Consider the following 25,658-nt stretch of genomic DNA (forward strand, 5'->3'; position numbering starts at 1 on the left):
AGGAGAGGTCGGGGAAGGGACGAGGACGCGGCGGCGCTAGGGTTCCCCCCGGTCGCCGTGCAGGGGCGACACGGGAGGAGTCGGGGGCCTCGCCCTCACGTCCCTTGTTCGTCTGGATATGCCCGTCGAGATCTGCATCCACCCACTGCGTCAGCAGCTCTTGCAAAACATACCCTTGGGTTGGTGTGTGCTCCTTTTCATCACATTCGGAGCTACAGCTGAGCACTATCTTCTCTCTGCCTCCAAAACATATAAGCTATCCTTCGATCATGTTCAGGCTCCGATTTTCTCAAACTGGACCTCGAAATCTCTAAATGCACCTGAAAGAACTACTGCTTAATGACCGGCGCAACACAAAAGAAAACCAATTTGGTCTCGCTGAAATGACATTCAGCTTGAGAGCAGGGACTATATTTTCTTCATGGAAGCCTTCACGGCTGCTCCTTGGGCCATTTGAAACTCTTAAGATCTTCCACAATGTAAACCTTAGCCTGCATTCGGCATTCCTCCTCTTAAAAGAGGACTGTTTCTGTATGAAAGATGACCTGGGCTTAAGCCCTCTCCCCTGTATATAGCTCTTACGTATTGCCTTCTCAATAAATAAAATTTATGAAGTGGATTTGCATATGGATGGCATTTCTACTAGTTTTACCTTGTTATGTTGTAGTTTGGTATTTGCTCTGGTACAAAAGAAAATTCAGTTCAACTCCTTGTTGCATTTCCTATGCTGTAATGGGGGTGGGAACTTGCGATAGTATTTTTATTTTATTTTAGTGAAGGGCTCCTGATTTCACTGGAACCGAATTTTCAAGTATAAAAATGAAAAGGTTTCTTGTTTTTCCCTTTTAGTGAAGGACTTTTGAGCACTGGAACCAAACTTTCAAGTCTCGAAATAGCTACAGGTACGACAGTCAACATCCGATTCTGATACGATACTATCCCAAGCACACAGATAGAAAACAAGGAAATAATCCAATGGCACAGATGAATGGGCGTAAAATGATACGACAACTGTTTCTTTGTATGTTCCTAATCTAAACTCCATTACATATGCCTGCATGTTCTTGATGTACATCTTCTATGAGCTTCATGCATGCATGTACTTACTACATGTTCCTGTGATCTTGCCCAAAGTTCTGTTCATGACCTCTACACCATTTTTGACTGGAAAACATATCCCAGTCTCACTGGAGAAAAAATGGTAGCTGGTGGACATCCCAGCCAGCAAGAAACTTTGTCAAACACAAAAGAAAACCAGCAACAATATAAGGAGAGAATGTGGCGGCGACAGACACAGAATAGGGTCCAGTAACTTCCCAAATTAGATGCCAGAAGAGTTGTTTAACAAGTTCTACAGGTCAAGTTGCTCATCAGTTAGCTAAGCTCTCTCATAACATGTTTAATCAGAGATTTTACAGCCACATTAGATACAATAGATAGGTAAGGAAACTGGTGCAGGATCGAGAGCTATGGCTGCATCCCCGACCTGCGGATCAGGTGGACTTTCATCGTGATCCAACCTGCACTCTTGTCTACCAGCTCGAAGAGGCAGATGTCTCCCTCCTCCAGCCCAACTTGCGAGAGGAAGTTCCTCCAGGCTCCATGGATCCACCTCCTTCCCTTCCTCGAGCCCTTCATCGAGATGTCCAACTTACCAGTCCACTCCCTCTCGTCGCCTTCCAGCAGAAGGAGGAGGCATTTTTGCTCAGCCGGGAGGCATTCAGAAGCATACCCTACACAGAAGTTCTGTCCAAGAATGAAAAAAGAGTGAGCTGAGGAACGCAATCTCAGATCGATGATTGATTCAAGGTCCACATTACTTCTAATTGCTGCGTGCGCCAAGTTTTTTTTGTCAGACATGGATTATAAGTTAGTTATACTACATTGCAATGGAAGAAGCCGTGGGTATCAAGATTTCCATTATGGAATCAGCAACGAACTAGAGAATTATAAAATTACATGTGACCTCTGAACTCACCAGAGAGTGTATTTCGCGTACTGCTTTGAAAGTAACACTGGATTTGTTCATCACTTTCACAAACACAGGAAATTCAGAACAAATTGCCTGGACTTTCTCTTCCACTTTCTTTCTCGCTTGCCCCTTTAGACCTTTCCGTTGGGCTAAAATGTAGCGACGACGCCGTGAAGGTCCCAAGAAATTGTTGGACCTAGGAGGTTCTGAAACAACTTCATTCAGATTGGGAGCTCCATATTCTACAAAAAATATCCCTACTTTCTTATGGTGAGGATACAATAACCAAAAATCATATGAAATTATGGCAAATAAAAAATTGCACATGTGACTACAATATTATAACCTGATCTAGCGCAAGGGGGGGGGGGGGGGGGGGGGGGGGGATACTGAAGCCATCTTCTTAGCCTTCACACAACATCCTGATAGCCGCCTGGATTTTCTCGTGCCTTCTACCACGATGTCATCGTCATCAGCACAGCTCAATTCAATGACTTCTTGGGCATAGGAACAATTTCCCGTGAAAAAAGATGATGAGGTTTTCTCAAGGATGAAAACTTCAATGTGAGGTTTCCCCTTTTTGAAAACGATGAGGTCATTCTCTTGTATGCGCTGTTTAGACACAAATTCACCCCACCCAGATTCTAAGACTATCTGGTCAGCATCGTGCTTCCTTGCTCGAACACCATGTATCTTTTCCTCGTGGTCTTTGAGTGTAATGTCAGGTTCGAAATGGTCGACAAGTCTCAAGGGGATGTACTGCATAAGCAGAAAAAATGGCAAGTTTAAAAAGATGAAGAGGTCCGACGTATAACAAAGGCAGGCAACAAATCATCTGGAAAAGATTCAACTTACAATACAACTGTCCTTCAATTTAACATTTCTTTTGGCCATGGTTGCCACATGTAGAGGAATTCCAGACCTCATTCTGTGAGCTAGTTCAAGTACTTTCTCCTCCTGTGCTTTGGTTAGACAACACCCACTTGACAACGTATAGCCAACGACGGTTGAGGCGTCAACATGTCCAGAGGGATCAGGCACCACTTGTTCTGCACATAAAGTATGTTCTTTACATTGATCAGATAAGCATTGCAAAAAACATTTGACTTTAAGATGGTGATTCACTTTACCTTTCATTAGCATACGATGATCACAAGAAGTGTGCGGAGGAGGAATGGCTCCGAAGATCTTGGGAGGTGGTTCAGAGAAGAAGGATTCTCATGGCCAGATATATTGGATATATTAACTCTGAAGGTGGAGTTCCCACGATACACAAACACAATCGAGTGACCTTCTTGAATTTCATTTTTTTTTTGAAAAGGGGTGCAACCCCAGCCTCTGCATCAATAAGATGCATACGGCTCATAATATTAAAATAGAGAGTGTCACAAAGTCTTCAGCAGGTTTAAAGTAAAAAAGACGACAAGCCGCTCAGACGAGCGTAAACATAAAGCCACAACCGGCTGGCAAAAAATAGGAGCACTACATGCCTATCCTATTACATGACCGCCATCCAAACCGGTTGAAAATAACCCGAGCTACCATCTCCCATCGGGTAGACGCAGTAGCCAAATGCCCCCTGTCCTCCATCGGAGTGAGTAGCGACCACATACGGATCAACGCTGTGGCCCTGAAGATAACCTGCAAAAAATGAAAGTTCGTTGCTCTGTTAAAAACCAAATCATTTCTGCAGTTCCATACTGCCCATAACAAGGCACACGCGCCAACACGAATGAGTCTTGCTAAAATCAAGTCTACCCCATCAAGCCATGTTCCAAACAACATATTGATAGAAGTAGGTGGAATAATATTGAAGGCAATATGAATCGAACGCCAAAGAAGCTTAGCCAGTGGACAATCCAGAAAGAGGTGCCTGATAGTTTCATTACAATCGCAGAAACTACATCTAGCAGAACCCACCCAATTGCGTTTTGCCAGATTATCCTTTGTCAAAATTACTTTTTTATGCACAAACCACATAAACACTTTAATTCGCAAAGGTACCTTAACTTTCCAGACATGTCTGGAGCAAGGAATGACACTAGTATTAATGACATCCAGATACATGGATTTAACCGAGAACCTACCGTCCTTTGTCAATTTCCAAAACAACCTATCTGGATCCTGAGACAGTTGGACATCCATTAGCCGTCGTACAAGATGAAGCCATGCCTCCCATCGTTCACCCACTAGTGTCCTCCGGAAGCTAATATTGAGAGGCGTTGACTGTAAGACATTTGCAACGTATACTTCTCGACGTTGAACAATGTTATACAGTGTGGGATATTAACGTGCCAGAGGTGTTTCTCCTAGCCACGTATCCTCCCAGAACCTCGTAGTAGCTCCATCACCAACTAAGATTTTTGTCCTGTTAAAGAAGAGGGGCTTGACTCTCATCAACCCTTTCCAAAACGGTGAATCAGTTGGGCGCACCGTCACCTGAGCTAAAGTTTTTGACTGAAGATACTTATTACGCAGAATTTGTGCCCAAGTAGCCTCTGTCTCGGATGAAAGTTTAAAAAGCCACTTGCTAAGGAGACATCTATTCTTGATCTCTAGATTTTCAATGCCTAGACCGCCTTGGTCCTTGGGCCTACAGATGATGTCCCATTTGGCAAGCCTATACTTACGTTTCAACTCATCGTTTTGCCAAAAAAACCGGGATCGATAAAAGTCTAATCTCTTCCTAACCCCCACCGGGATCTCAAAGAAGGATAGAAGAAACATAGGCATACTTGTGAGAACTGAATTAATCAAAATTAATCGACCTCCATATGACATGAGCTTCCCTTTCCAACAGCTTAGTTTCTTTTCAAAACGATCCTCAATACACTTCCACTCCTTGTTCGTAAGCTTACGATGATGAATGGGAATGCCCAAGTAAGTAAACGGTAGTGAACCCAACTCGCATCCGAACAATTGCTTATACGCCACCTGGTCCTCAGTAGCTCTTCCAAAGCAAAACAACTCGCTCTTGTGGAAGTTAATCTTGAGTCCAGACAATTGTTCAAATAAGCACAGCACAAGCTTCATATTCCTAGCTTTCACCAAGTCATGCTCCATAAAGATGATCGTATCATCAGCATACTGCAAAACGGATATACCTCCATCAACTAGGTGCGGAACCAAGCCCGAAACCTGCCCCGCCTCCTTGGCCCGGCCTATTAAAATAGATAGCATATCAGCTACTATGTTAAATAAGATCGGTGACATTGGATCCCCCTGTCTTAGGCCTTTATGTGTCTGGAAATAGTGACCTATATCGTCATTCACTTTAATCCCTACACTCCCTTTTTGCGTAAAGGAATCAATTTGGTCGCGCCATGCCTTGTCGAATCCTTTCATACGCAACGCCTGATGAAGGAAAGGCCATTTGACTTTATCGTATGCTTTTTCAAAATCCACTTTAAAAACCACCCCATCAAGTTTTTTTGAGTGAATTTCGTGGAGCGTTTCATGCAAGACGACCACCCCTTCAAGAATATTTCTATCCGGCATGAAAGCAGTCTGGGACGGTTGCACCACCGTATGCGCTATCTGCGTGAGTCGGTTCGTCCCAACCTTAGTGAAAATTTTGAAACTTACATTAAGCAAACAAATGGGTCTGAACTGCTCAATGCGAATAGCCTCTGTCTTCTTAGGAAGAAGAGTTATTGTTCCAAAATTAAGCTTGAATAAATGAAGCTGACCATTAAACAATTCATGAAACATGAGCAACAGGTCATGTTTAATGAAATGCCAGCACTTTTTGTAGAACTCCGCCGGAAACCCATCTGGTCCTGGCGCTTTATTATTATTCATTTGTGCAATGGCCTCATACACCTCCTTCTCCGTGAAAGGGGCAGTCAAAATCTCATTCTCTTCCGTCTGAAGTTGGGGAACATCCTCAACTCTTGACTCATCCAAAGACACAAAACTCCGTTCCGGAGGTCCAAATAACTGCTTATAGTAGTTGGTAATGTAAACTTTCAGGTTTTCCTGACCAACTATCGTTCCTTCATCTTGTTCTAATTGAAAAATTCTCTTCTTACGATGCTTTCCGTTAGCAATCATATGAAAGAATTGGGTATTATCCTCACCTTGGACAACCTTGCGAACCTTAGCTCTGAGAGCCCACTTCAATTCCTCCTCACGAAGAAGCGCTTTCAGCCTTAGCTCGGCCTCCAATTTAGACTCCAACTCTCTGGTATCTAAAAGAGAGGTTTCAGCTTTTAACTCTAGGGTGTGAATCATCATAAGGAGCCTTTCCTTCTCCGCCTTATAAATTCCGTTCGTATGCTTAGCCCATCCACGAAGGAACCTTCGCAGATGACGAATCTTGCATTGCCACCGCTCCATGGGTGACCTTCCCCCCGAGTCTTTAGCCCACTCTCTAGCCAACAGATCGATAAATCCTTCTCTTTCAAACCAAGCAAGTTCGAAAGAGAAAATATTCTTATTACCCAAATGAGTTGGGGCCCCTGAGTCCACTAATAGCGGTGTGTGATCCGAGATACCTCGTGTCAACGCCTGCACCGTTACCAGAGGAAACTTCTGTTCCCACTCAACACTTGCCAGAACACGGTCCAACTTCTCAAACGTCGGAACTGGTAATGAGTTTGCCCAAGTGAATTTCCTACCCGAAAGCTCTATCTCTCTGAGGTCCAAGCTCTCTATGATAGTATTGAACATAAAGGACCATCTGCCGTCAAAGTTGTCATTATTCTTTTCTTCCTTTCTTCGAATAATGTTAAAGTCACCTCCCACTAAGACAGGTAGTTGCTCATTCCCGCAAACTCGGACTAAGTCCGCCAGGAAATCTGGTTTAAGTTCGGGTTGCGCAGCCCCATAGACTGCCACCAAAGCCCAATCAAAACCATCAACTTTCGTTCTTACCCTAAACTTAACCGCAAATTCACCCATCACTACACTCCGAACCTCCAACGTATCGCACTTAACCCCGAGTAGAACCCCACCGGATCTTCCTCGAGGTGGGAGACAATGCCAATCAAAGTCTACCCCCCCTGCTAAGGTGCTAAGAAATTGTGCTGAAAAATTACCTCGTCCAGTTTCGGACAAAGCAATAAAGTCTAAGTGATGTTCAATAGAAGCTTCTGCTAGAAAACGTCTTTTAGCCAAGTCTTTAAGACCTCTGCTGTTCCAAAAAATGCCTTTCATAATTCATCATGAAATTTTTTGGAGGTACGGATCCTAGCACTTCTACGCACAGCCGACACCGGATAAACCTTACGTTTCCAGGTCCTCTTAGGCTTAACCCCACCATCAATAGATTCAACACACTCGGAAAGAGGCTCTACGGCCACAGGCACCACCTCTAGGTTTGTGGTTACCGGAGAGGTATACTCATCCTCCTCCTCCGTCACCTGGACCGCAGGATCAAGATCAGCACACAAGCTATCAAGAACCCTAACCCCTAGCTTGTCAATCTCTGACTCATTCATCGGTTTTACTGCAGCTATGTTACGAATCAATTCTAACGCACGTTCAGCTTCCAAGTCTAGCATCTCATTAACCGATTTAGAGATCTCTAGATCATCGTTACCAAGAGACACTCCTATTTGGTTTGCATTATGAACAATCTCTTCATTGGTAAAATGCATAATAGAATTAGACTTATTAACTGACATACCAGTTGTAGTCTCGACGTCCCGCAGCTTGGCCGCTCTCAACGCGCACCTCAGCTGCATGTCATCAACATCGGAGTGCTCCTGTAGTCTCCCGCTGACCCGTCTCCCTACAGAGACCGGGTCCGGGATCCCACCGAACGCGATGACCTCGTCGCGCGAAGTAGCGGTAGGGGAAGAGCCTCCTGCCCGTCCCATAGCCGCAGTGGCCATCACCGAGGCCACCGGAGCAGCCACCAGAGATGCCGAATCCTCCAACTCGTGGACCTCCTCGCGCGAAGTAGCGCTAGGGGAAGAGCCTCCTGCCCGTCCCCCAGCCGCTAAGACCATCACCGGAGCCGCCGGAGCAACCACCCGAGATGACGAAGTATCCACCTCGCCGATGCTCGTGCCCAAAGAAAAAGGCGCTGCCGGTTCCGCAGGAAGCGCACCCACCAGGTTGCCTTCCAGTGCCACCGCAGGAGAAAGGGCGGCCTCCTGCGCACCCGTTTCCCTGCCATCCGGGGACCTTTTCAGTGGGGCCGCGCCGCCCCCAGTCTCCAGCCACATCAAGGACCCAGAAGGTCTAGCCTCCTGCAAGTCCGCTCGTCCCGCAGCGACCGGCTCCGCCACGATCACCATGGCCGAAGGCGAGCGAGGGACAGACGACGGGGCCTGCTGCCCCACCTCATCAGTGTGGTCGACCGACCTCCCCACACATAATCTAAGTCTTGGACTCGGAGGACCAGCCCTAACACTCGACAATCTCGGCGGCGCCGAGAAGGCCCCAAGAGAACCCAGCTGAAGCGTGGTAGTTGGTACCGTGGAGGACGGCCCAACAGGAGTGGAGTCGGCATTCTCCGACTGCCCCGACGGTCCCAAAGCCTTATCCTCATTACTCTTAGCATTGTCATCCCTGGTACCTGAACCCCCACCTCCCTCAGAAGTGTCCATGGGATTGTCATCCTCAAACTCATTGAAAAGATCAGGATCCTCATAGTGCACGTCCAACTGATACAGAACGCCTGCGTAAGTCCAAGGCACCACGTCTGGCAAATACTGAATATTGGCGACACTAACTAGCAGCCGTGCGACCCCATGAGCCCGAGTGAACTGCATATCCACCTGTTCGGTCTTACCTATCAGCGACCCCAGACTCCATGTCACCAGAAAGCTGTCCAAAGGATCAGACGGGGCACCAGAGAAACGAACCCAAATCTGAGTTAAAGGTGTGCCCTGTGGTTCTTTCTTTTTCCACTCATCGAACGCCAGCACAAAGCTACCGGTTTGCTGATCCATAATGCCATCGCTCCCAACCTATATTTTCGCTTAAACAAGTGCCATATATTATTGCCAATTCATCTGGATCAGGTAAAATGAGTAATCTCTAGCTTAAATGAACTTACTAAATGTCCATCACGTGGTACTCCATTATGGACTATTAATTACTTAACTTCAAAAATGCATATTGTTCACACCTTGGCCATTTGGTACTTGTAGGATGACCGATACCGTAGCTAAGACCAGAGCCAAACGTTTCTTTCCAGTCAAAAATTTCATCACCCCGACCCCCCGCCCCACCAATAAAATATCCTAACCAATTATCATCTAAAATTTCCAGTCAAAAATCCTATTCAGAACTTTTGTATTGCACTAGTAGAAAACGGAGCTTTAAAACCGGTTTGTGAGGGCCTTTAGTGCCGGTTATGGAACCGGCACTAAAGGCCCCCCCCCCCTTTAGTACCGGTTCGGCACGAACCGGCGCTAAAATGCCACCACGTGGCGTGAGCTCGCGCCCTGGTATGGGGGAACTTAGTACCGGATGGTGTTACCAACCGGTACTAAAAGTTTTTTTTATTTTTTTTTTGAAAATTTTGGAAAAAAAATTTGATTTTTTTATTTTTAATTTTTCTGAATTATTTGATGATTTAGTCTCTAATCACCTCTTTTAACTGCTCAAGTGTGGATCACTCATTCCAAATCATCTAACTTTCCAACCGGTCACCCATCCCTCTCACTACTCCAGCCCAAGCACGCTTAACTTTCAGGTTCTATTCTCCTTCGTTTCCGAGTCTGCACTTGTTGTTTTCCTGACAATAGTAAGATGTCAATCCTATTAACCCTCAGGAGTTTAGCTTGAGCATGGAGTCACACATTTCACTGTTTGAGTTTGAAACTATTATTCTAAAAAAACAGTAATTATTTAGTAACGCTAATATTTCTTGAATAAGTTTGACCATAGTTTGACCACAGTTTGACCATAGTTTGAAATAATTATTTAGTAACACTAATATTCTTGAATAATTATGTAGTAACACTAATATTTCTTGAATAAGTAGTTTGACCATAGTTTGACCAGATTTGAACAAAATTCAAAAAAAACTGAGATACTTATTTAGTAACACTAATATTATTGCGTAATTATTTAGTAACACTCTATATTTCTTGAATCAGTTGTTTGACCGGTTTGACAAGATTTAACCAAAATTCAAAAAAACATAAATTAGAGCATATCTTTTTTCCTTTTACAATTTGTCATTTCAAAAATTGTCCTAAACCCTAAACCCGGGACTTAAAACGTCAGAAACTCTATGCTAAACAGTAAAAACTAAGGGTTTAGACCATAAAACCTAACCCTAAACGCTGAAATCTAAATCCTAGCACTAAACGCTAAAAACGTCCAAAAAAAACGTCTGAAACGCCCAAAAACTCTATTTTCCCTTTGGAATTTTGTGATTTTAAAAAATTGTCAAAACGGAAAACTGGGTGTTTCAGCGGATCAATCTTTTTGTTCTGCAAATTTTGATATATTATATGTATTTTTCTGAATTAGGATGATTTAGTTATGATTTTTTCAAGTTTGAAAATTGCCCTTTAGTCCCGATTTGTGTCTCCAACCGATACTATAGGTCAGACCCCTTTAGTACCGGTTCATGGCACGAAACCGGTTCGTGTCACGAACCGGTACTAAAGGTGATCGTGGGGCCCCGGCCTGACACCAGCCTGCCACCACCCCTTTAGTACCGGTTCGTGCCACGAACCGGTACTAAAGGTTCAACACGAACCGGCATTAATGCAAATCCGTTCGAACCGGCACTAATGATACCATTAGTACCGGGCCTAAATCAAACCGGCACTAATGTGCTTCACGTTTGACCCTTTTCCTACTAGTGTTGGGTGCGTCTATTTATTTTTCCCTAGATTATCGCTTGCCTAAAATCTGCCGGGACACCAATAACCTAACCGAAACAATTCTATCGTGGATCTGCGCACACGGCAACAATGGAGCTACGAAACGAAACCAATCGCACATTCTTTTCAAGCTTTGAGCACCTCAAAACCTCAAATTGGAAGGAATCTATGCAATGGAAGGTAAGTGAGGGGGATAAATGACCGGCCCGGCAGTGGGACTAACTGAAGGGGATAAATGGAGCTCTCACCGCGTGGTCGCGGAAGCCCTCTGAGGCGACGATGACGAACTGCTTCCCGTCGCCGCCGGCGCAGTCCTCGCAGTGGCCGTCGCCGTCGCCGCCGCTCCAGCCTGCCACACATGGATAGCAGCGGGTAAGAAGAAATCGGGAGAAGAGAGACGTTTTTAGACTCCCCCACGTACTAATCGAGCACGATCTGAGTGGTGGCTACCTGCTGGTGCTGGGTTGACCCCGGCCATCGATCGCCGCCGCCGGCGCCGCCGCCGAGGCCGGTGTGGACTGTGGAGCGTGGAGAGACCGCTGGCTGGAGTGTTAGTGTGAGTCTGAACGGGGAGGCCGAGCGTCGACCCTCCGTGTGTGTGGTGTGTGGAGTGTAAATGTGAACCCGACCCCAAGTCCAAAGTCCAAACCAACGCGGTTGCTCTTCTTCTGGCGTTTTGGTCGAGACGTGGGGCAGTAACTCTCTCATCAATTATCACCCACTTGCACTGCAAAATGGAAGTGGGATTTAGAGCGCTGCTACGCAGACGACGATGCGTGAACGATTTGTGCACGACGCTGCACATCAGGTCGTCCATGCATATCATCAAAGTCCAGTGAACGGCTGGATGTGGCATCGTCCAACTGTCGTGCGATAGATCCATCGTCTGCACAGCATTTTCGGTGGGATTTATACTCCATCTTTTAATTTCTCAGCGAAAAAGTACTAATCACAGCATTACATGCCTCAAACCCGTCTCAAACGCTATAGCGGACGGCCTGATCAGTGACCGGTCACAAAAAAATAACCAGACGGACTTCTCAAACGTACTCAAATGCCGGGGCTAATCGGCACTCCTCAAATCCAACCCAAATCTGGGGCAGATATGGGCGCCCAGGCACGCCCGGGCACGTTCGCCACGACGAACTAGTGATGGGGTTCCACACAGGATCGCCCGAGAACCCGGCGATCCGACGAACATCTCCTTCGGTGGGGGTGTGAACGCCACGTGGCGCCGCTCTGGCTCGCAGCCCGAGGCCAAATCCGGCTATTTAAGCCGGCTGGCATCCCCCAAATCTTGACATCCACCACTTCCCTCTTCGTGCTGCCAGCCCGAACCCATCTCTCTCTCTCTCTCTCTCTCTCTCTCTCTTGCTCCATCGCTCTTTCCACACCCTTCGGCTTCACCATGGCTCGGCAAAAAAAAAGACCACGTATGCTATGCTCACGCCGGAGTGTCGGTTCCAGATTGAGGAGGAGATCTGAGCAAGGCACTTCACCCGCATCGCTGTCGGCCTACCTTCGGACTCGCCAGAGCTAAATGAGGAGGAGGAAGAGGAGCAACCTGCCTCCGAACTCGAGGCGAAGATGGTGGTAGAGGCCGACGCGGAGCAACCGAAGGAGGCGGAGCTGCGGCTGTCGCCCATGTACCAGGAGACGGGCATGGAAATAGTGGACATCTCCAACGAGGAATAGAGTAGTATAGGTTGATCTACGTAGGATTTTCTTATTTGCATGCTTTTGTTTTTGTATAGACTAGTAAGCTTGCACGTGCAATGCACATCTCGCCTTGTACAAAAACAATATAATGAGTAAATCAAATGATGAGACAATTAATTTTATTTTTTGACAAGCACCTACTCCCAATCATGCACACATAAGTAAACCAAAAAAAACATACATTCAAGATTACTAATATGTAATACTGCTTGAATATTAACAAAGCCACCATACAAGATTCATTATCCATGGTATGTTGTTAAAAAGTAAACAATTGCTCACAGAACAACAGATTGTGAGTGGGATATGACATAAATGAATAAACAATGTCCTATCACCATTGAGATGCCTTCACCAAAATTATGTTCTCTTCTTCGTCTTTATCCAAATTCATTAATCAAAAGGTATTTAAGTTGTTCAATGATCATCACACACTATCCGAGATAAATAGTACTTTCTTGGAGAAAAAAGTTAGAAGGAAAGACACTTCACTAGCAGTGTCGGAGTTCTGTATACATAGTTATACTACCAGGGTAAGAAAATGACAACATAAAAAAAAACTAATGTAACATCATGAGTACATGGACACTTCACGAGCACACGAATGCATCCAGAAATGACCCTGGATTGCCATCACAGGGCATTACTATGTGACATTGTGATGTGTTTGTGTGCTTATAAATCATAGTCATCTTCCTTGATATAGAATTCAGGACATGTAAGAAAGCAAAATGTACAGTAACACATGCTGGTAGCATGTGGGGGCTAGGGCGGCAACCTGCTAGCAGCGAGCTATCACAGTTTGGGAGCATTGACCACAACACATAGCATTATAAAGAGGGGAATATAGAACAAGACATATGCACAATCCTGGGATGATGGAGAGTATTCCTATAGCAACCCGATTTTCATACCCGAACAGGTATACACCATTCACACATCATTATAACATCAAATAATTCTATAGATGCATAAGCATAAACATACCAGAACAGGGTGTGGACCTTCTGAAGCTTGGAGTGGCGCTGCATTCCTATCTTTTCATGAGCATGTTATCAGCCTAGATGTGCAAAAACAAAATCGATTGGTATTATAGAAGGATTACAAATTAAAAAAAGTCTTTTCTTGGTGGACCATGTATTGTGTTTGTAATCATTCAGAACAAAAAAATAAGTTAATACTGAACTTAGAACAAATGATCGAGTATCTTAAGTCCTAAATAGAAGAAAGCTTCCCGGTATGCAATGTTCGGGAGTTCGTATGTGTATATTTTGGCCTTCTGATGGAGGCGTTTCATGAGTACCCTTGTGTTGATCTTACTACCTAAGAGCACTTTGCAACTGTCAGGTGTTTTCTTTTGTACTCCCTCCGTCACGGTTTAGAAGGCGCAGTTAAATTTACGTGCATTTCCATAATAGAAAAGGTTTAGGGCGCATTGCATTTATTTCTAGTAGCTAATTAGTATTCCGATATATTATTTCTATATGCATGCGTAGTGTGAATGCTATTTTTTAGCCCGTCTCATCTCTACTCCTAATAGACGAGTTGGTTGAATAGTCCCACCACTTTCAACCAGTTTATTTTCAACCGGTTATTTTTCGTTCTCCCCCGCACCCACGCACGCAGCCAAAAATCAGGCCTAAAAAACCACTCTATCGATCGCGTGACTCGGAGGCCCGTCAGCTGATCCCCCGACCAAGGAAGGCACGACCCGCTGCCCCTCTCTTCTAGGGTTTCAAGCGGCGGCGACACAGGCGGTGGCGACGGCGGTTGGCCCGCACCACCACTCACGTCCGTCGCCACGGCCACATGCCTCGTCGCGACGACATCGACGCCACCTACGCACCGCACGATGTCGCGCCTCGCTCGCCTTCTTCGACGATGCCCGATGCAGCCAAGCCAGGTGTGCCTCTGCCTTAGCCGACGCAGTCGGCCATGACTAGCAGCAATCCCCAAGCCTGACTCGCCGCTGCCGCCTGCCGCGGCTCCGCCTCCTCCTCTGCCGCCAGGGCGCTGTGTGAGGATAGCCGCCGCTTCATCCAAGGACGCTCTTATCAAAGGTATGGCCTCATCGTTCTCCCACCTCGGTGTGGATTCCGTCGTAGAAATTGTGGTGCTGGATAGTGGATACTGACCGCCCACTTTCCTGTCTTCGCTTTTCTCCCATCCGAAACCCTAGGCCGGGGCGCTGCTGACGGATGCCGCATCTGAGTCCATGGCGGACCTCTTCCCTTCATCTCTTCTCTATTCGGCCCTGTGAGAGTGAGGACGCACGTGCATTCATGCGTGCTGAAATGAGCGTCTCCAAGTTTGAACAAAAATGGTTATGTTTAACTGGTACTGGCTTTTTGATGGAACCTGCAGCTTGGAACACACTGCTCGAAGGTGACGGGATGCCTGGGGCAACTGCTGATGCGGGAGAGGGTCAGCTGTTCTGAACTGGATTGGGGAGATCAGTTTTTGTCAGCGAGAGGGCTATAAGGAGGGCCATGGCATTGGTCGGGGAGGAGAACACACTGATCAAGATAAGTAAGAACTTATGTGCCCAACTTTTGTTTTGCAGTATTCAGACTGTTCCATTGTTCGTTTCTGCATGTATTGTACCTGATGACCAGTTTTTGTGTTTCAGAGCAATCATTTGAGGACGTACCTGATGCAGAGGGCGAATCAAGAGAAATGGATGCTCCATTTAGAGGCAAGACTTGCTTTAACCTTTTTCTCTGTATAGACAAGATTGAATGTTGCAACAATAGTCAGAAACGTGGTCTTGCTTTCACCTTTTTCTCTGTAGAGATAATTGTACCAACTGTATCTTCTTGAGGTTGTGCGTTACTGATTCAGTTTTCCATCTTGTGAAATTTAGGTGGAGTGCGTAACAGTACCATGCCCCTCTCTCCTCCAAACTGGATCAGGAAAAGCGGCCTTGCTGGGCAATGATTCAATCCAAAAGGCAAGAGCTCTTTCAGAAGGTAGGAGGTTTACCACCTGTTTACTTTATCTAAACGCTGAAAGTGCTTTCTTACCACTTATTTTGTCCATGGTGGCGTATGTATGGCTGCGAGTAGTTTAGGATCTGTTCATCCCATGTTCTGTTAGAAATTATGTCACTATTCATTAACAACAAGGCATCGTAATATAATATTTGTTGAACCAGCATATTTTCCACAGTTGCCTGGATATTTGTTATACTTACAACTGAAGATATATTTGGATGTGCTTAGCTTGTTGAGCATTTCTATTCCATATTAATATACAATGACTTCAAGTAGTTTTATACTAATTAGGGTCCACCTAATTGATGGCAGTATATTTCTTTAGTTCACCACTGATTTGTGACCTCCTAATGAACCTGGAGTCTGTATATGCCATACAATAATATATATTTAAAAGCAATATTTTTTTATGTTCTATCTGATGGAATTTATTTTCTGAGACGTTCATTGAATATTTCATAATTTTGATGGCCTCTTGATTCATGTCATTAACAGTTATTTTTCAGTACTTTTCAGAAAGGCAATATCTCTTTTACTGGCCAATGGGGTTCTCTCTTCTAAAATTGGACTAAAATTTCCCAGTGGGTTCTCCAATTTAACTCTTTCTAAAACCTTTAGAAGCTATGAAAGAAAGGGAATAACCTTCCACTTGTCATGTACATCCTCTTAAGGTCTTCTCTCTTCTATGTCAAAGCATCGCAAAATTACACAGTCTATCATTTAGTGTTGGATATTCCAAGGTATAACTTCCTTCTCTACATATATATTCATTTTGTATGTTTTTCTAATTTGTGAGGGTGATTTCTGCCTGTACGTATTAATTGATCCATATATAAAATACCAGCACTCAAATTTTGTCAAAGAGGTTGGCCTGTTAAATGTAGCATTGTGGTGCTCAACAGATTCTATTTACAATTTTAGTGTTCAAGTACAAACAAGTTATACGCATATTTCAAACTCACTGGTGGTGTCAATCTTGATTCACTTTTTTTGGATCAGCTGCTATATGTTATAGGCATATTCTCACTGTAAAAATGCCCTAAATGTGAGGCCTTGACTTACCTTTTCTTTTTGAAATTATTACTTTGCCATTGTTTCGATGTTACCACAACCACATGGTTGTACTCTTCCACATAAGATCGACTCTACGTTTAATCTGTAGTAATTTAGTTGACTGATTTTGCATGCTAATAATTCAATAGATGGGCACAACTTTTTTTGGAGGGAAATAGATGGTTACAACTTAACAATGTTGGGTGCATTATGTTCTGTCAAGACTTAATATATGGGGGCTATCGGTCATGCACCTTTTCTTCTTTTGTATTTGGGAGTATTTTGTATATTTTGTGCAATATGATTTGTGAAATATTTTTGGCCAAATATGTTTTTCGCCATCTGCGGATGATTTTGGAAAACATAGGTTGACATTGATATCAATCTATCTAAAGAAAATGATATTGATTCTTCCTCGTGCTCTATTATTAGTGATCCTGTAACAGCTTTCTTATCCATTCATACAAGTCAAAGATGCGCACATTGTTGCTTCCTTGTGCTTTGTTAATATTGATTTTCTAATGGATTTTTATAGATAAATTTATGTGCATGGCACAGATTAACAGTTTGGCCAGGCTTTTGTACTGAGCGATGTCATTTTGAAAAAAAAACTGAATAAACTAAACCCATCAGACGAGAAAAGGCTGATTCTGCCAATTCAAGTTCGATGTCTGGCTAGGTGTCTTGTGCAGACTTGACATGGGCTATGTTGGACACTAGCAAGTGTTCCCAATCACATCTTAAAGAAATTCAAGTTCGCTGCAGGAAAGGTTTGCTCTTTCAAAATCAATGCACTTGTGAGTACCAAGCTGAATAAGGTTTATTATGCATGCTGAATAAGGTACTGAAATGATCTGAATTTCAAACTCTGTTTTCTTTGCTTGCTTGGTAGTACAGTCTGCAGTGCATAACACATCTTCTTGTTTTTTTTTCTGTTATAGTTTCATTTTTCAGAAACTTGTCAGAGGACGAGACGACAGACTTTAGAGAATGTGACTCCCAGTATAGTGATAAATAGAGGGAAAATTAACCTTAAGGTCCTAAGGGCTGCTTTATAAAAGCTTTGTACCAAATTTACTGAATTAGAAATAACAGTTGATACAGCTGGTATGTTAATCTCACAACCCTGACGTTGAACATTTCCTTCTTTTGTCCTGTATATGCACACTTACCTTCCTGCAACTGTATGTACTTCCTCTGTAAGGAAATATAAGAGCGTTTAGAATACTAAAGTAGTGATCTAAATGCTCTTATATTTCTTTACGAAGGGAGTATTAACTAGCCAATTGCTTTCATTTAATTATCATTATTCTGGAACATGTTGCTCACTTTATATTAAACATTTTAATTAGAATAAGCTATCCAAGGAGGTTTTATTAGGAAAATTTAGTTTATGTGACTTTTTTTTATTTGAACAAGCATACGCATCTCCATTTTTTCATTTTAGTTGTTTATTTGTATAGTTGGAACATTAGTTTGGTGTGAGTTTCAGCTACCTGCTTGTTATTGAAACTGCAAGAACTCGCTAGCTTTTGTCAAAAGAAATGGAATGTGATGGAAGTAAACGAAGATAAGGTGTTTTTGTTGATCCTTGTGTCTGATTTTAGGGTGTGTGTGTGTGTGCCTAATCACTGTAAATAGTAAATACTCTACATTTATGACAGCGAAATCCTTGTGAATATGGACAGATGGAGGTGTATGAACGGGCAGTTCTTGCAGTTACTTATTCAGTGGACATATGGTGTAATTATTGTCAGTTTGCGATTTCAACATACAATGACCCAGATGTCATCAGAAGGTAGCAATTGAATATCGGGACTATTCCGATGAAGTTTTTTTAATATATTTTTATAGTGTCTTGACTTTTGTTAACTACCGCATTTTAGGCTGTATGTGTATGTATAGGAATACATACATGGCAAGAAGGGATTTTACAATACCTAGGACCTGCACAGGAATGCTTGATGAAATGCTTTATAATATTTTAGCACTGTTTTTCGGCAGTCCTTGTGGTAGGAAAGTGATCCATTCTTCGAAAACTCATCTACTACTACTCACCAAATCACATCGTTCCATATATGGACTAACTGAGAATCTGGGATTTTTCCATCAATCGCACTGCCTTTCCATCCCCTCCATCAACAAGCGATCAATCTTCCACATCGCAAAAAAAAGAAGAGAGTCAATCTTCCAAATCACTTCATTCCATATATGGACTAACTTGGAATCTGGGATTCCATCGATCGCGCTGCCTACATGCCCCTCCAACAAGCGATCAATCTCAGCACAGAAGGCTCTTTGTTTTCTTGACGCTCGTGGCTTTTGTAGCAAATTCTATTTGTTCTTCGCCACTTTGGGTTGTGGGGCTTACTTCCTAGCCCCGCCTGCTTGTTGTACCACCGCCCACTTTGTGGCTCTAGCGCCAGCGCCAGCCTGGGACATCTCTCTATCCGGGCCGGCATACCGGGATGTTGCAGGGCCGCCGTCACCTCGAGAAGGGGCGAGGAGTCCATCGTATGCCCAGTTGATGTCCCTGGGTACTCACTGTGGCACGAAGAGTCCCTCACCGTTGTCCTCTTCGACCAGCATAACAACGACAGGTCAGCCTGTGCAGACTACAAACTGAGGGCGCAGATGTGCCACGCACAAGACACAAGGGTGACAAGGCCAGGAGCGGCAGCAGGCGGCGGTGGAGCACGCAGCAAGGTACGCACAGAAAATGGCCACAAGTGATGTAGTATCATGTATCTTGGTGTCTACTGTTCTTACCGCTGTTTCGTACTCAAATTTCATCATAGCACGTTCCTCATCTGGTTCAAAGGAAACGTGTATTATGGCACTGTTGAAACATTCCATCGATGTATGTTAGATCGCCCTATACAGAGTAGTTGAACATGTCCATGTGTTTTTCTTGTTTGTTCATTCCTTCAATCTCCTGGATGTGAATCTTATGCTCTCCTACAGGTGGATTTTCTGAAGATCTTGTGATTTTCTAAAGAACATATCTGCTTGTTCAGGAGGCAAATAACTGAAGCTGAAGGCTCTTTTCTGAATGATGATAAATCTAGGAGAGGATGACGAATTAGTTTGTGCAAATCTCCCACTGATTTGTGTCCTCGAAGTCCTTTCTTGCATGGTTTTTATAATACGAATTAGACATTTCTTGCTTGCAAACAACTTATTGCATCTCTTCTTGTTGCATGAACAACCATATATATACTCCTAGAGCGGCAGAGCTAATGCATCAGGATAGGCAAGCATCATGGCACATTGGTGCAGTGCATCTTGAAGGATAACAACAGTATCTTACGAGAGTGGAACAACGTAATGCGAACACACACTTTATATTCAGTTGTTCATCTTTCCTTGATATTTCATTCATGTCTACATTGCATTGTACCTTGTGGACAGACCTGCCAGATTCAAATCGTGTTTCATTGATGAATGGTTATATAAGTCGTTCATTCAGATAGACATCCGTTTTCATTCTAATTCATAACTTTTCCTGAAGGAGCAGCCTAACCCGTGAATTGTGTTTTTTGATTCAGATTTTCAATCGGCAAAATGATTTGGTGTAATACAAGCTTCCTGGGGAAATCTGGTTTAGCTTTCAGTCCAGCTTTGATGATAAAATAACATCAGCCTACCTCGAACATAACTTTAATAAAGAAATCTTTGCAAGGAATATGTGTGATTTCGGAGGAGCCAAGTTGCAAGGAGCTAATGGGACACGAAATGCTTGTTTTTCTTTGCTCTGATCTTTCAAATTTGTGAATAAAATTTCACCCAACTATAATATGATGTCATCAAATGATACAGAATGCCAATACTACATGTTGTTTTACTACATGCTGTTTTCAGGCTGTGCTGCATCATTTTTTATCAGCCATCATGTTCTTGCAAGAAGTTGTCCAGATAATGGTGGCATGACCAGTGTTTTTTCTTGGCCGAGATTTTCGGAAACTGATCGAAAACCGGCCAATCACTATGTCATATGTCAAATACGGCGAAAACCCAGCGAAAAATTCAAATATCACCGAAAATTCTGAATTTATACGGCTGACATATGTCAAATACAGTTCGTATGCCCTTGTGAACACAAGATAACACTTGGCTAGCCACTTCGACAGGCCAATCACTATGTTAAAAAGAGGCTTAAACATATTATATTGATACACAAAAATTCTGAATTCAAAATTCATTTGAAAATTCCGAGAATTTCTGGAAACCGGTTTTCTTGGTTCCTACCGATGAGAATCGATGAAAAAAACATGGGCATGACATGGCAGCAATAAAATAAAAACATTCACGATAAAGTGCATTCATTCTTGTCTACACAAGACATCTTTTGTGCAATAGGTATATTGCCATGTGAGAGTTGCATAGGAGAGTTGCGTTCATAGAAATGCATCATAGAAAGTACATAGGAGAGTTGCATAGAGGAAGGGCGAGAGCACACCAATTGCACAGGGAAAAAAAGAAAATGGAAACGCAAAATGAAAAACTCAATAGAAGAATTGTATGTAAGATGTCGGTCACGAGCCAGCGCGCACATGAGCGTTCCTATAGTAGGTCCTAAGGCACACACAATTTTTGATTAGTACTAGCATGCATGTCAATGAAGATCACATGTTGTGCCTAATCTGTAATAGTTGGTCCGTCATTCTTTTGCCTATAGTTCATGATTTCTTTTCAGTTATGTAATTTAGAAAATAAGTATGTTATTTTCCAATCATACCATGTCAGTATAGGTTATGGAGGATGGGGATTATTAGTGAAAAAGCATAGGTCAAGCTTGATATGTTTTCATCTATAGTTACCTAACCTCTTGTACAAAGTAGTCATGCATTTTTTGATTATCAAGCTTCAACTGCATGATGCTTCCGTTCATTAACTCCATCTTTTTTAGGTTCGTTATAAGCAAGGTTGACACATAATTGAGGAAGATGATGTCCATTGATTTCGACAGCGGCAACTATGTACGTTGTAGGGCCTATTGGAGAAGACATTCACAAGACCACAGTGGGCTTTTATGAGTTCAGACCAGAGATGCTTCCTAAAGTATATGCATGATAGCCCGTAGCAACGCACGGGCGTTCTACTAGTAACCAATAGATAACCACTTAGGTCCCAGAGAATTTCCAAGTGCACCTTTTAAACCGTGACGGAGGTAGTATCCTAAGCTCCTTTAGAGCCCTTTATAGATTTTTGTTGAAATATTAATACAGAAGCAAAAAACTGCTACTTTTAGTCAGAAAATAAATAAATAGCAGAACAAAACCAATTTTTCAGTTCTAGATATGTTTTGTTAGCAATTTACCAACCTACTGTCGATTGCCTCGGTGAACTTCCTGTAATCGATAGCCACCAACTCACCACGGACCCAGGTCATCTAACCGGATGTCTTGCCACTCTGCCACTAAAACATAACACCATTTCTGATTCCTTCTACAGTGCCTCCGGTGTTATTCATGTATCTTCCGCTGAGGCTCCTCTTTCCCTTGTTGAGTTGCCCTGACTCCCGAGTTCTGACTTAAGTGCCAAATAATGAACATTTTTTTAGTTCCAACTATGTCTTTTGTAACTAATTAAAACATGCAAAACCTTTGCCCGTCATCTCTGTAAATTACATTAAAAGTGGAATAATCATAACTATAATTTTGCAAGTCATCTAGCTTAATCAGCAATCATAGTTATAGTGAATCTACTGGAAAGATGGAAATAAATTTCATCAATGATAAGGATACTAAAGGTGATCTTTATGGATTTGGCCTGAACAATTCTGAAGGAAGAAATCAAACTAATCTTGACAGGGAAAAATGGGTAGTGTAAAGTTTTAATCAAAAACATCTTCATGTAGCCCAGCAGCTGGAACATCAATGTAATTATCCAATCAGAAGACTGTAGTGAATTACTATAAACAAATACAAATGGGTGTCTTCATGCCTACCAAAAATAACATAAAAACATTCTCCACATCCCAAAACAGACCATTGCTTCCACAACCACTTTATTTTTCACCACCTTGTTCCCAAAAATCCAACAAAGCATTATCGAAAGAGAATAACATGTTATGATGTGCTAATGAATTCCTACACAATTGTAGGATGGTTGGCGTGGCGAATTCAAGAGTTTAAAAGTGACAGGGAAAATAGATTATAAACAGCTAAGCTGATTCGGTTATGACCTTAAAGTTGAGAAGACCGTGTACAATGTTTTTCGTTAATAAACACTGTAGATCAGTATCCATTCTGGTCTACTGTAAAACTAAAACTAAACATTAGTCAATCGCTGCAAAGATAGGAAAATATTGGCAGATTAGTATAGTGAAAAGAGATGAAACAAACGACTAATAAGCTAGAAGGGGTGCAGCATGGTGAAACGAAGAAGAAGAGAGCAAATCAACCACTTGCTTGACTTCCTTATCATGTCCTTGACTCCATGTCCACCCAGTTCGTACTATGCTTAGCCAGCGATAGAATGTATTTCTGTATGGGTGAGTTGAACTGAAACTCTGAAGCAGCATCGTTCTAAAACACTGTGTCTGTATGTCCACAGAAATTAGAGGAAGCGACAGAGACTGGGGGTGTGAGCATACAGAGTTACAGAACCAAACTTACAGAGGAAAACCGAAGACAACACGAATGCTGAATAGATCAGAAGATGCGGGGCGAACACAGCGGCGTGTTGCCTCATAGTGCACGTCCATGTCTAACTCTCGTCCCTTCTTCTCCGTGTCCTCCTCTCCTGTCAGGGTCGTCTTCGCGATCCGCCACAGAGAATAAAATAAAAAAATGAACACATCGCTCGATCAGTCAACCATAGAGACACTTCCCGACCCATCATGTCAGGGCCATCGTCGGGCGGCCGTCAGAACGTGGAAGGCGCCTCGATCCGCAGGGGCTCCAGGTGTGGGGACTGGCCAGATTGGTGGAGAAGAGTAGGGGGCGCGCGGTGGACGCCGACGGCTCGGGAGGAGGAGGACGAAGGGATCGAGGCGTGGTGCCCAGCCACTTTCCACACGGCACGCCCACTCATGGCGCGACGGCAGCTCATGGCGACGACAGCGGGACTCGGCCGGCGGCGCGCGTGGACGTGGAGGCGGAGAAGATAGGGCATGAGGAGGGCGGACCGGCGGAGCTGGCGGCAGAGAGGTCGACGAGGGTAGGGAGGAGACCATTGTCCGGCCACGTTCGTCGGCGGCTGTCCCGCGTGCGTCCAATTCCGCGGAGGCGGCGGCGGCAGAGGTAGCATCCACTCACCTCTCACCGGCGATGAGCGCCGTCACCTGCAGTCGGGCCGGCGGTGGAGCGGTCGAATGCGACGTGAGGAACTCTAGACGGACAGGCGGTGCTCCGGCGGGTGCAGATGGAGGCACAGGTCGAGGCGGTGGTTGGCGGGGAGCCTGTAGGGAAGAGGTGGGGCGAGGAGTGGGGGCGGTGGCCAAAACTGCCCCGACGGCGTGGTCGCGAGAGGACAGAGGGCAGCGACGTGTTAGTGAGGATGTTAACCCAATGGCATGGTGGGTAATTAATTAACGTAATGACATGATGGGTAATTAAAGCATAAAACACATTTAGTATCCTTGAGGGATGTAGACCATCAGATTGCACGTTTTGATGGATAGGATGATTTGGTTCTCCGCCCTCTCGTGCTTTTATAGGGGTAGTAGATTTAAGATTTCAAATATGACATATCCAGATGCAGTAGAGGAAATTTAAAATGTGTGCCGGTCACCGCCTGCGGACACGCTTGGGCGTGTTCGCGGGCATTTAAGGGCCCGAATTTGCTAAGCCTGGCTGCATATGCTCTTAGAATATGTCGTCCTATACATTCGAGCTAGTTAGCCCCCCTCTATTTGGGATAAACTTATAATCAAAGAATTGACTAGTAAAATATACGTTATACTCCCTCCGATCCATATAAGATGTCGATGATTTAATACGTACAATTTTGTACTAAATCAGCCACAACTAACATGGACAGAGGAGTAGCTCGTTAGCAATGTATAGTTGACTTCACCTACCCTTCGACGAATTTATGAACTTGCACTCGTATTTATTGCCGGTGTTATGGCCTCAGTCCCCCCTCCCCCCCCCCCCCTCGACATATTGTTCATTGGTGCAGCTCTAGTGAGAAAAAAAAGCTATAGGAAAAAATCAGCATAATGCTCTCTCTGTCCAAAATATTAGTAAATGTTTTTCAGGTGTTTCTCGAAATGTTAGGCGCAATTTGCCTCCCTAGAGAATTTTAGTGGGCCTCTTCCAGTTTGCCCTTTTTGAAGTGATTGCTGGTTGTTTTATGGTATTTTTGTCCTTTGTTGTCACATGAAGTTGCTTTTATTTATCTTACGTGTGTAATTAAAAACCGTGAACAAACTATTTATGAAAAAGGAGATCATGTGTTTCTCATGCATAGCTACTATTGTGGTATTACTAGTACACTACACACTAAAGTCCCCTCACGTGTTTGTGTTTAAGTTCACTAAATCTCTCTTGATGTAGGTAAGTCTTGAAGATCAAGGTCCATATATACCCCCAAAAAAACGATTGCCAAACTGGATCGAAACGAAATATTATTGTGCAATATATATACATGTGATTCCAACAGGATCGAAGACACACTTCATGTAAACACTATCCACTTATATGATAGCTTGAGTTTTGTATGACTTGTTTGTCATGGCTTGCTAACCACATTCTGCAGGGTTGCTCAGATTTATAGATGCCACGAGTGCAACAGACGGCGACAACTACCTCACTTGCCGTAGAATATAAAAGGTAACAACAGTTGGCATGTGATGTTTGGTCAAGAAATGATGGTATATGGGCCACCCACAACATTTCTCGGTTGCTGACCTCCTATAAACTAGCTGATACCCCGCACGTTGTTGCGGGAATATTTCGCAACATATCTCAGTGTGATTTGTTATATGAAACATGAATATTTGAAGTAATAATATAAAAAGCTAAAACTGAAAATACATATAATTCATTATGTTTGACTACTATATAGTTGTAAAATATTTATTAAATATAAATAACTTTATAGAATGAAAATTCTCATGTATGTTTGCATGTTGAGATGAATCTTTTCTCAATGCATGTTTCATGATGAAGTGACATG

The 25,658-nt window shown here is 43.6% G+C and overlaps 2 protein-coding genes and 3 long non-coding RNA genes across 5 annotated transcripts; 2 read left to right on the plus strand and 3 right to left on the minus strand.

Moving 5' to 3' along the window:
* Positions 1 to 1,311: 1,311 nt before the first annotated feature.
* Positions 1,312 to 2,322, minus strand: LOC123147473 (B3 domain-containing protein Os03g0620400-like). Its single transcript, XM_044566725.1, has 2 exons — positions 1,979 to 2,322; positions 1,312 to 1,746 (listed from the first exon to the last, which is right to left on the minus strand). Exons 1-2 carry the CDS (start codon positions 2,297 to 2,299, stop codon positions 1,468 to 1,470), a joined length of 600 nt encoding a protein of 199 aa, XP_044422660.1. The 5' UTR covers positions 2,300 to 2,322; the 3' UTR covers positions 1,312 to 1,467.
* A 1-nt stretch (position 2,323) lies between these two features.
* LOC123152844 (B3 domain-containing protein Os03g0620400-like) lies at positions 2,324 to 3,251 on the minus strand. Its single transcript, XM_044572257.1, has 3 exons — positions 3,103 to 3,251; positions 2,828 to 3,021; positions 2,324 to 2,731 (listed from the first exon to the last, which is right to left on the minus strand). Exons 1-3 carry the CDS (start codon positions 3,113 to 3,115, stop codon positions 2,324 to 2,326), a joined length of 615 nt encoding a protein of 204 aa, XP_044428192.1. The 5' UTR covers positions 3,116 to 3,251.
* Positions 3,252 to 3,374: 123 nt separating this feature from the next.
* LOC123151132 (uncharacterized) lies at positions 3,375 to 7,786 on the minus strand. Its single transcript, XR_006475511.1, has 2 exons — positions 7,602 to 7,786; positions 3,375 to 3,613 (listed from the first exon to the last, which is right to left on the minus strand). It is a non-coding gene; the product is annotated as an uncharacterized lncRNA (long non-coding RNA).
* A 6,376-nt stretch (positions 7,787 to 14,162) lies between these two features.
* On the plus strand, positions 14,163 to 15,182 carry LOC123151212 (uncharacterized). Its single transcript, XR_006475547.1, has 3 exons — positions 14,163 to 14,546; positions 14,851 to 15,015; positions 15,116 to 15,182. It is a non-coding gene; the product is annotated as an uncharacterized lncRNA (long non-coding RNA).
* A 165-nt stretch (positions 15,183 to 15,347) lies between these two features.
* Positions 15,348 to 20,267, plus strand: LOC123151211 (uncharacterized). Its single transcript, XR_006475546.1, has 4 exons — positions 15,348 to 15,455; positions 15,986 to 17,639; positions 18,221 to 19,238; positions 20,081 to 20,267. It is a non-coding gene; the product is annotated as an uncharacterized lncRNA (long non-coding RNA).
* Positions 20,268 to 25,658: the final 5,391 nt, after the last annotated feature.

This window comes from Triticum aestivum, chromosome 7A (assembly GCF_018294505.1).
Source record: "Triticum aestivum cultivar Chinese Spring chromosome 7A, IWGSC CS RefSeq v2.1, whole genome shotgun sequence".
In the NCBI taxonomy this organism is placed as follows: domain Eukaryota; kingdom Viridiplantae; phylum Streptophyta; class Magnoliopsida; order Poales; family Poaceae; genus Triticum; species Triticum aestivum.

Coding starts and splice junctions, on each gene's coding strand:
- LOC123147473 (XM_044566725.1), bottom strand. CDS start 2,299: ATGTGCAATTTTTTATTTGCCATAATTTCATATGATTTTTGGTTATTG. Junction 1,747..1,978: donor TACGCGAAATACACTCTCTG/GTGAGTTCAGAG, acceptor ATTCTTGGACAG/AACTTCTGTGTAGGGTATGC.
- LOC123152844 (XM_044572257.1), bottom strand. Junction 2,732..2,827: donor AATTGAAGGACAGTTGTATT/GTAAGTTGAATC, acceptor CTGCTTATGCAG/TACATCCCCTTGAGACTTGT.